Source organism: Astyanax mexicanus, chromosome 8 (assembly GCF_023375975.1).
Source record: "Astyanax mexicanus isolate ESR-SI-001 chromosome 8, AstMex3_surface, whole genome shotgun sequence".
Lineage (NCBI taxonomy): Eukaryota > Metazoa > Chordata > Actinopteri > Characiformes > Acestrorhamphidae > Astyanax > Astyanax mexicanus.
In genome coordinates, this window is record NC_064415.1 from 42,957,502 (window position 1) to 42,968,855 (window position 11,354).

At 38.2% G+C, this 11,354-nt stretch overlaps 1 protein-coding gene across 1 annotated transcript in view; it reads left to right on the forward strand.

Annotated features, from left to right (window-relative positions):
• ankhb (ANKH inorganic pyrophosphate transport regulator b) overlaps positions 1 to 10,657 on the forward strand; it is a 59,647-nt gene extending 48,990 nt beyond the window's left edge. Inside the window, exons 10-12 of the mRNA XM_022678008.2 lie at positions 2,124 to 2,247; positions 4,745 to 4,844; positions 9,035 to 10,657. Coding sequence (XP_022533729.1) covers positions 2,124 to 2,247; positions 4,745 to 4,844; positions 9,035 to 9,172 — 362 coding nt within the window. The 3' untranslated portion in view covers positions 9,173 to 10,657. The remainder of the gene's footprint in view (positions 1 to 2,123; positions 2,248 to 4,744; positions 4,845 to 9,034) is intronic.
• Positions 10,658 to 11,354: the final 697 nt, after the last annotated feature.

Below are 11,354 nucleotides of genomic sequence, written 5' to 3' on the forward strand. Positions count from 1 at the left end.
ACAAATGCATCTCAAAAAATTAAAATATCAGTGAAAGGTTACTTTATTTCAGTAATTAAGTTAAAAATGGGAAACTCATATATTATATATATATGTATTATACAGAGAGTGATCTATTTTAAGCATTTATTTTTATTGTGTATGATTATGATTATGGCTTACCCAAAAATCAATGTCAATTTTAATATTAAATAAAACCAATTGGTACTTTCTGCGGTGTGGGCAGTTGTGCCACAACCTGCTGGAAAATGAAATTTGCATCTCCATAAAAGTCATCTGCAGAGGGAAGCATGAAGTGCTGTAAGATTTTGACTTTTGGACTTGATATAATACAGTGGTCAGCACGGGCAGATGACATGTCTCTCCAAACCATCACTGATCATCAGTAAATTTTACATTTCATTTGTAAATCAATGAAGCAGAGTCTGGAGGAAGAGTGAAGTATGAAGTTTCCACAATCAGTAATGGTTTGAAGAGCCATGCTGAGTTTTCCCAGAAAATCTCACAGCACTTCATGCTTTCCTCTGCTGACAACTTTTATGGCGATGCAGATTTCATTTTCCAGCAGGAATTTGCACACTGCCCACACTACCAATAGTACCAATTGGTCTTATATAATATTCTAACTTTTATCTAATTTCATTCTGGGTTTTCATTGGCTGTAAGCCGTAATCATTAACAATAAAAGAAATAATACTCTTTGTGTAATACACACATATATATAGTTTCACATTTTGAACTGAATTACTGAAATAAAGTAACTTTTCAATGATATTCTATTTTTTTTAAATGCACTAGTATAAATTACATTTATACTATACAATTACATTGTAGGCCAATCTCATGGTCTAAACCAATCAGAGGTCGTGAAGGGTGGGACCCAACGTTATATAATTTCTTAAATATTTCAACATTGCCGCATTAAATAAATACCTACATGCCGGTGTCCTTTAATTAAACATTAATACCCGATAACTGAAGTTACACACAGATATAATACACACATCATAACAAACCGCAGGACCTACCGACTCTAACCAGCACAAAGACATTGATCTGATATTAAACAGCGATTAATTCTGCTCTGAAATACAGTAAGCATTGCCAGTTAGCCTGCAGCTATCTCCATTAACACCTTCAGTCTGTTAGCCTAGCTAGCATTTACCGCTGCATTCCTGCAGCTATCTCCATTAACATCTTCAGTCTGTTAGCCTAGCTAGCATTTACCGCTGCATTCCAGTGTTGTGAAGGTGATGTATATCAAGTGCACTATAGCCATAATCCACTGACAGATTTGTTCATCTTACACACAGATTCAGCTCATTTACATTTATTAATGTGAACTGTAAAGTCCTGATCTTGGCAAAGAATCTCGAATATTGGTTAATGTGGCTTGTAATAAGAGTGTAACCAAAGTGACTTAAATCTGATTAAAAAAAAAATGGAGTCTGATTTCTGTAAATGAAAATATGATCTGTGTAACAATTTAATGCAAGAAATCAGATTTGAGTAACTTCAGGCAGGTCATGTAAAAGCAGTCTTGCTGTGAGGATCGTATAAGGCACGAGAGCATTAATAAGATGATGTACTTATGTGTGATGAGCAGATCTTCACAAACCTTTAGCTATGTAGTGTGAGTGTGTGTCCTGTTCTCCTCTCTGGACGGTTTATTTTCCTCTCTGTCCATCTGTCATAGTGACCTCAGCTGCTCCTGTGGGTTGGGTTCTATTGGCAGTGTGCTTCTAAAGAGGTTCTACTAGCTGGCTGTGCTTTTAAATACCTCCATCAGCACACCAATACAGACATTCACAAATAAGTAGGGTTCCCCACGAACTATTGAACATGGGGTGTAAATAAAACAATGGCTTTGTCTGAAACAGGGACAGGCAGGAAGGCACCTAGTCATGTTTGATTTCAGGTTTAGTAATCTAGCCCTTTGTTTTAGTGATAGGAAGACAAGACAATGCATCAAGTCAGTATTTCTTGTGTTTCAGATTCAGCCATTGAGACATTGAGGAGTTTTGCTTCAGACCGAAGCAGTGTGAGTGAGTGAAGAATGTGATTGTACTTGCTTTGATGGTGTAATCTAGTCTAACCTCCTTTTTACTGTTTTGTGTGAACAGTGACGGTGCGTGCTCACCTGACCGGCTGGCTCATGACCCTGAAGAAGACCTTTGTCCTGGCGCCGAGCTCCGTACTGCGGATCATCGTCCTCATCACCAGCCTCATAGTGCTGCCATACATGGGGTGAGTGGGCGCCTCCTACAGTTCATCTGCTTGCATTACTGTTGTGTTAAATGGTGTTTGTGCAATAAATTATACATTTAGGCCTGTTTTTCATTCTATAACCCAATTCCAGAAAAGTGGGGCACTGTGTGAAATGTAAATAAATGTACATAAATAGAGATTGTAATGATTTGCAAATCTTATAGACCATCTTATATTTTATTCACAATAAAACATAGAGCAAGAAAACATTTGACACATCAACAAAAGCACTAATAAAAACAGCTTACATGAGCAGTTTACAAATTACACTCACACAACTGGGTATAAATTAGTATTTTTGAGGCATCTTTTGATGATATTATGCACTGTAGATTAAGATTGTATATTGGAAAAAAACTTGGTGGTGTGATGCAATATGATACAGGAGTTATGATTTAATGTATTGCAATGTATTGTGATGCTGTAAGCAAGCCAACATTTTAGTACAATAATAGAAAAAATCTGTAAAAAATATAGTATACATATTTATAAATTGAAAAAAAACATCTCGTTATAAATATTTATAAAATCTGAATAAAAAAAAAACAGTTGATTTTTTTTTTTTTTCAATTATAACATCAGGATCTGATGACAAAATAGAACACTGCCCTCTTGTGGGCAGGTTTTAAACCCAACACAAAATGTATAATATAAATTATTTATAATAATAATAATAATAAATAATTTAAATTGATACTGTGTTTTTGAAAATCTATAAAATATTGCAAAAAAATACATCACAATGATACAATATTAATATATTTACTTACACCTCTATTATAGATGGTGATATTTCCAAAGTTTAAGGTGAAAAACATTTTCTAAAATTGTTCCGTTTTAAGATGCAGTTTTTTGCAGATTGGTGAACCTCTGCCCATCTTTGCTTCTGAGAGAGCTATTTGCAAATTGCTCCTATTTCAGCTATTTTTACCAGTACCACTTATTCTTTTAGCCTTTTGCTGCCACATTCCAGCTTTTTTGAGATGCGTTGCTGCCATCAAGTTCTAAATTAGTTAAATGTTTTCATGAAGTGGTATAAAAGTGAAAAAGATATGAGTCTGTTAGCTTTGCAAATCATTGCATTCTGTTTTTATTTACAATTATTTACAATTTACAAAGTGTACCAACTCATTGGGTTATTAATCATATTTTTAAAGAATAAACATTGGATTAATCTGATGAGTTTCTTTATTTTGCTCATGGTGGGAGAGCATTCCCAGCAGTGATTATTCTGAATCTGATCTCACCCAGGCTTTGTGTTGTCCTCAAAAGCCACTCTGTGAGGCTGCTGTTTACACAGTCCCAGCACTGGAACTGTGTTTTTTGTCCTACATTCAACCACTGCAGTTCAAACAGTGCAGAGAAGCGTTTGACGCTGAACAGGCTGTTGATCAAACATTCTCTGAAACCACATATTTAGACAGAACATGTTGATAACGGTACAATACATAATGGTCTGTCCATCATTTAAGGGAACACTGGAGATAAAGACACCTTATTGGTGCACTTAACATCCAGTTTATTAGTAATGGCAATATTTTAAAAGCGCCAATTTACTTTATAGCTACACAGCAGACTGTGCAGACCATCTGCTGCTCAGGTTTTCTGTAACCTTCCCCTTCATTCATCTGCAGTTGTGATGGTGGAGCTTTCTCAGGCCATTTCTATGATTTTCGTGATTTGGAGAAGTCATTAAAATGGATTTTAGTTTGTCATTGCATTCAATTCATAAACAATCATTGTCTGGGGCCTCAGGCCAGCTCGGGCCCCTAGGCGATTGATTGGTTTGCTTGTCCTGTTGCAATGGGCCTGACTAAAGACTTGTTAATTTTGCAATAATTTAGTAATCAAACTAATAAAAACATTTTGTAGGGGGTTTCATACATTCGTCAGATTATATGGGTGTATTTCACTCTTTTTCAAATGGTGCTACTTCAGCCATATTGTAGAGAAACTGTTGAATGTGCTTTTTGTACAACTCTGTTTTTAGTTATACTTTAGCATACAATACAAATGATTTCACTGAATACAGTAAAGTTTCATAGGGTGCAACTACTCCACAAAATAGTTGCATTATTCTTGTATTGTTACGGGTGGTGTGTGTCTGGTGCTGCACTGAGTGTATCCACCTCATGTGGACAAAACCTGCTTGCTGATGAACAGCTTGAAAATGACTAGGATAAAACACTTGAACAGATCTTTGACTGTACACCGGCCAAGTGGAACGGCCAGCCAGGCGTTTCAGATAAAGTGGCCGGCAAGTACATAGTACTCCATTTGAGTAGACCAGTTCTTATCTAAGACTCATTATGTATAATTTAAAAGCAGAAGGGTGCAGTTTTGGTCACTAATCATAGTGCTACCAACGCCGTGAGATGAGGAAGTGTGTTTGTGTGTTTTATGATGTTATGCTTGATATGCTTTGGCTCTGAGGAGCTTTAATGCTGTGAGTAACCCTAGGCTCTTTACTCCTCAGTGTGCATGGAGCCACTCTGGGGGTTGGATCTCTGTTGGCTGGCTTCATTGGAGAGTCCACAATGGTGGCGATTGCAGCGTGCTACGTCTACCGGAAACAGGTGAGAAACTGGTGCCAGTTCTGATTACTGTTTAATCTCCGACCCACCAGTTTATATCTGATTGGTCAGATTGGTTTCGTGCAACTTAGTCAGATGGCGTACCCATAATTACAGGTTTGTGGCATTGCAGAATTGTGAGTAGTGACCAAATGATGACTTGTAATGTAGAGTAACCACAATATCCGTTCCATTAAACAGCACAGGAAGAGGGAGGCCACAGTGTTCTTATTCATGTTTGGAGCTGAGAGGCTATTTTAGGGCATTTGGGCTATGCTCTGGCCAAATTGTCCTGATTCCACTGTTCTCATTTTTTTTAAAAATATATATATATTTAAAATTTGAATCCCATTTTTCTCTCCAATTTGGAAGGCCAACCCAAATTTCCCACAGAGATGAGACCGATCCAATACAGAATCAGTATCTGGCCGATATTAATGTAATTAGCACATATTCCAGTCCGCAGCTTGAGCTGGACAATAAACCCGCCGTAACGTTACATGAAACACATCACTGATCTGGATTCCAGTTTCACAGTTTACTCTAAACCCCCAGCAGCTTCAGTCATAGTTTAGCTGTTTATCTACAAAAAAATGACGATTGTCTGAAGATTTTTCACCCTGGAAACGCCGAACAGCTGAATGCTACACGTAATTTTTTGTAAAATCAGCATCCCGATGGGTGAACTACTCCAGCATCTTAGAACACAAATTTAATCAAACACCTGCAGAGGTTTCACATCGCCGAATACCAGGAGTTTGTGCTAGCAAACAGAAAATGTCGGATTTCACAGCCTGTTGGAGCACTTAGAGCCCAGGTATAATCTGCCATCCAGAAAGTACATTTCAAAAATGGCAATACACGAGATGTACAAACTAGCATCGAAACAGTTAGCAGCACAGTTAGAAGATGTTGAAGCAATGAGCTTTACCACAGACATTTGGACCTCAGATGTGAGTCCAGTGTCTCTGATAAGTCTAACTGTAAACTGGGTGAACTCTGAAACATATGCTCTGCAGAGTGCAGTGCTTCAGGTGAAAACTAAACTAAACTTGTATCTGTATTTGTATCAACATTGTCGGTTTGATATCGGAATCAGATTAAAACTATAAAAAGTAGATCGTCCCTTCACTAATTTTCCAACCCACTTATTAGATTTCCCCCCATTAACACTATTGTCCCCAAAATCAGGAGATTTAAAACTAGCACATGCTTCCTTCAACACATGTAAAGCCAGCCACCGCCACTTGTCCAACTGTCACTCGGCTCAGCTAACAGACAGCTGACTTCAAGACATGTATAGATTTGTAAGTAATAAAGACCCAGACGTCAGTAAATTTAGAAGTGCTCTAACAAAAATGTGACTTGAGTATAAACTAAAATGTTGTTTAAGCTTCACACTTAAGTGGAAGAACAAAAATATTCAATTTTTTTTGTACTTGAGTATTGAGTAGTTTATTTTAAAATGTACTACTGAAGTACTAAAAGTAAAAATACAGTATTGTGTTATGAAGGTATTACAGAAACCAGTGGAAAGTTTCAGAGCAAAAGGCAGAATGGGAGCGCATTCTGTCTTTCGCTTGATTGCATTCGGTTTGGAATGATTTCTAACGCTGGGAGTGATGTGGGGAGAGAGCACCATCTACCCTTCAAGAGAGAGCATAGCAAATTGTGCTCTCTCTGACTCCGGCTGCTGATGACAAGCAGCATTTAAACCGATGGTCCTCGGATTGTAGTGGCAGCGCTGGACCACTCTGAGCTCCACCGTTCTCAATTGTCTTTATAAGTGACCCAAACAAAATTAAATAAAGGTACAAATAAAAAAGAATCCAAAAAAAAACATTATACTGTTTATTAGTATATAGCATTGCTACATGTCATAGGACAGGAACTGGTATGTCCCATGAATTTTGCCATGTCTCATTAAATCTAAAGAATGCATTGCACTGACCTCTGGGAAATGTGTGGGGTCTCCTGCACTGAATGTGGATGCATTTTCTTTAGAGGTACTTGTCTTCCACATGGACATTTCTAGCCAGATTTCATTGGTCATGATCATTATCATCCACTACACTGTCCACTGTGGGTTGTAATGACTCAGTAATTTAATGTTCCATCAACCTTTTAGCCACTATCAGTCCATGCTCTAACTTTGGTCATTCATGTCACCTTGCCAAGAGCACACAGGCCAGTGTTCAACATCACCCAAGATAACACCTCACAACCTATACAAGTGTGAGTATTCCCAAGCTGCCCCCTGAGGTAAAACAGAAATTTAACCGTATTTAACGCTGAACAGAAATGAGCCTTTACCTATTAATTGCCATGTGTGATACAGAATGGAAATCTCCAAAATGTGGACTTGATTAATTGACTGTCCAATCACAAGTAGGAAAAGTGCAATTTGCTTTTCTGTTACGCAAAATAAAGTGATGAATTAGGCTATTTATCTATGTGGAATTAGGAAGATTTGTAGAACTTACATGCAGGGAAATATACTGCTATAAACCTGCTGTGCTATTCCGCTCAGCAAGATCTGTATGTGTGAATGGCCAGTGCACATAAGCTGTAGCAGTCAGGATTAGCGCATCACTTGTGCCCTGCAGGGGTAGTGTTTGTGAATCAGGCCTGAGACTCCTAATGTGAACAAAACGTAAATGAAAAGAAAAAGGAAAATCTTGTTTTCCACAGGATTGGATGGATTATTTAAAGAGTTTATATAAGACTAAAGCCCTATTCACACTGGATTTAAAATGCAATGTCTCAATATACCTTTCATAAGGCATCTGTAAATGAATTTAGTTTACCGGTACCTCACCAGCATAGTGCTATTTTTTACGGATGTTGAAATTTGTTTAGTTTTAGATTTAACGCTAACATTAATGTACATACTGTTTTATATTTTGTACGGATATTAGGTTCAATTGCGCATACAGATTTGACAATATTGGACTTTTACTCATTTCTTTGAATTGCTCTTTTTCTGGGGCAGAATAAGTGACAGCATTCATCTGTAATAGAAAATAACATTGTAAGGGGCTGTCTGGTGGTTCTGGTTCTTAACTAACTCTGGAGTTAGTCTCTGTTTGTAGTAAGAACATTTTTACCTATCCTAAAACACCCAGTTCATAAAGATAATCTCATGTAAAAAATAAAAAACACCACTGGTTCCCGGTGGTCCAGCTTACTAAGGTGATCCATGGCGCAAGGCGTGTCGTGTTATCTGAGCCGTCAAAATAGCGGGTTTAGGAATAAATCTATACTGATGGGTGTGGTTGTCTGGAAGTGAGGTGTATTCAGGTACATTCCTTGCATGATGCTATTTTGTCAACAGAAGACAAAGGTGCACCACTTACTGATAAAAACCATGACAACAGTCAATCTTTAGAGGACATTCCTATAGGTGCACCCAGCCCACGTACACCCCCGCTCAAAGAAAAACACATATAAAGCTGCAGAGCACAAACCTGACTTTTAACTAAAATAAAATAACATTTCTGTTCTCTTAAATAAAGCTGCTGGTGAACCTTCACAGCATGAACGCGCAGGTCAGTTCCCTCTGATAAAACACAAAGTGCCAAGATGTTAAGATATGAATGCGCCAAAGTCATAGCGCAAGTGACACACTGATTTTCACTGGTTTATTTAATGCTAAGCCCAAAACACACCAATAATTAATTAGGAGAATTAATACATGCCTTTTGCACATTTTGAGACACTCCTGATAAGCTGTGCAATCCACAATTGAACAGTGTGCTATAGATTGCTAAAATAGAGCCCTGAGGGTTTCACTGCCAATCTCCTAAACTGGGAGAATTGTGCTGGGTGATTGTTTCTCATGTGGTGAATCATGTTCGTCTTGTCATGTTTTTCCTTTCCACCGCGTGAAATCCCCATCTTGTAGGCAGTGCAGACATTTAGCTGCAGCATTGTCTTCGCACTCTACTTTAAAATATTTCGTTTTTCATATGCCTGCCTGAACACTACACTCATAGAGACACTTTTTAACTCGTTCACATTAGGTGTGCACCACAGAACCTTAATGACGGGACTAGATTGACACTCTCAGTACTTCAAAAAAAATCTTGTGATCGGATTGGGGACATTCCAAGTAACTGGTCTTCCAAATTGGGAAGAAGAATACCATTTTGACACACCAAGTTTTGTTTTTCATGTTTCTTGTTTTTCCACAGAACAAAAAGAAAGACTGTGACGGAGAGGTGGCCAACGAAGGCGAGGACTCCGCCCCCATGAACGAAGTCCGAACTGGCCGGATGGACGACATTGTTGAACTGACGGAGGAGAATGACGATGATGAGGAGGAAGAGTGAGAGGCGGGCGTTTGCGGGACGTCCGTGACGAAGGCACAGGACTGCTTTCCTGTGCGTCCCTGCTGGTTCTGAAAGAATTCCACGTGGACGTGCTGGAGGAAGAAACAGGGAATCCTTTTGCTTTTCCAGGGCAATTTTTAATCGCTTACTGCCCTCACCCCCTCCCTTCCTCTGTTGCTGCTGCTCTTTCCATCCCTTTCTGTGGCAGAGCGACAGAAAGCCCTTCTGCAGTGCGCACACAGAGAACACTTCAGAGAGGGAGATTTAGATTTAGAAGCTCAAAGACGGAACGAGAACGAGAGCATCTGTCTTTGTGTTAATTTATTATTTATCAATTTTGGAATATTTTAAAACAGAACCATACACACACACACACACACACACACACACACCTTATTGTCTTCCAGCTGTCATCAGGAACCTTCGGGTGCAGGACAGCGAAGATGATGATCGATTTGTACCAAAGCAACCGTCGCACGCTAACTCTTGCTTCTTTTAACTCTCGTCCTCTGTGCTCTACTGTGCTGCCGTCCTTACACTAAACCAACCTTTACAGAAAAAGAAAGAGAGAAAGCAAATACTAAACAAAGCAGTGACTTAATCAGCTTGGAATGTACATATCTTTCATTGTTGTTGTTTTTCTTTGTTTTTTTGAACTTGAATTTACTGCAGAAAGAGAGGAAAAGGACAATACGAAGTTCTGGGAGCAGGAACCTCTCAACCCAAATGTTGCTGCACAGCTGCCGAAGGACCAGTGAAATCTTTTATCAGAGAATTGTTCGAAAAGAGAGAGGAAATATATATATATTACAGATTTTTATCAGATTTGAGTGTGAATTAGATGAATAATAATAATATTAATAATAATAATAATAATAATCATATGACTAGATGCAAACAAAAAAAAAAGTGGCCTCAGAGTGCTAAAGTTGGTTGAAGTTGGTGGGCCATTTTTACCGGCACTATTTTTGTAACATTCTACGTCATAGGTGTATAAAATCTAGTCCGTTTTTTTGTATGGGTGACATTGTGAAGTCTGTAAACGGTGGGAAGGGGATTGATGATAATATTGGTGTGTGTGTTTTAATGATCACGTCTGTTGCAGTATTTTTAGGAAAAAGAAAAAAACGGAAGTTATTTAATTTGGGCATTTTTTTGTATCTCAGGATGTATATTATTGAGAACGATGCATATAAAGAGTATCTTGAAGTCCAGTTGTTGATCCTTCTTCTATCCTGTAGTACGAGTTTATCAATGACACTGCACAAGTATTTATGATGTCTACAGAATCTGTTCGTTTTGATTTAGCTGGAGAGCGAAGTCTGGCCAAGCTCTTTCTTTTGTACTAAATGTTGCTGCTTGATTCAAAGCAGTGGAAACACACAGTACAAATAAAAGTTCAGACTTTTGTTTTTTACTGTCTAACAAAGACAAAGACTGCTTTATTCTACAGTGATTAAAGGGTGACCATGTGGTTCAAAATGCTCTCTGCATTCTGTGTTGTTTGTGTTTTCTCAGTCAGGGTTCTCGCATATGCACAGACAAAGGCACTCTCCTTATTAAGATTTTTTTCAAAATGGAAAAGAAAGATGAAGAGTTTGATGGTTTGAGTTTTTTGGTTTGATGTCACTGATGGTTCATTGTAAAGAAACCTGGTTAGAAAAGACTCTGAGAAAGCAGTGTCTGAAACTGTACCCTGTTCACTATGTACAGTTAGGTTCAGAAATATTTGGATAGTGACACATTCTTCAAGATTTGGTCTCTTCAACAAATGATTTGCAGGTTTAATTAAAGGGGTTGAACAAAAATGTTCTATGAAGTGTTTAGGGATTACAACCATTTATCTACAAAGCCTCCTCATTCCAGGGGCTCAAACATAATTGGACTCATTATCTGAGAAGCTAATTCATGGGCTGTGGGATGTCTGCAGATGATTCCATGTGTGGTATTTGCATTTGGAAGCTGTTTTTGTGAACTAACTACCTGAAGTTAAAGGAGCTTTCAATGGATGTGAAACAGACCATCATTAAGCTAAAAAAAAAAGGAGAAATACATCAGAGAGATAGCAGAAATGTTAGAAGTGGCCAAATCAACAGTTTGGTTCATTCTGGGGGAAAAAGAGCACAAGGGTGAGCTCAGAAACTCAAAAAGACCTGGACGTCCACAGAAGACAACAGTGGTG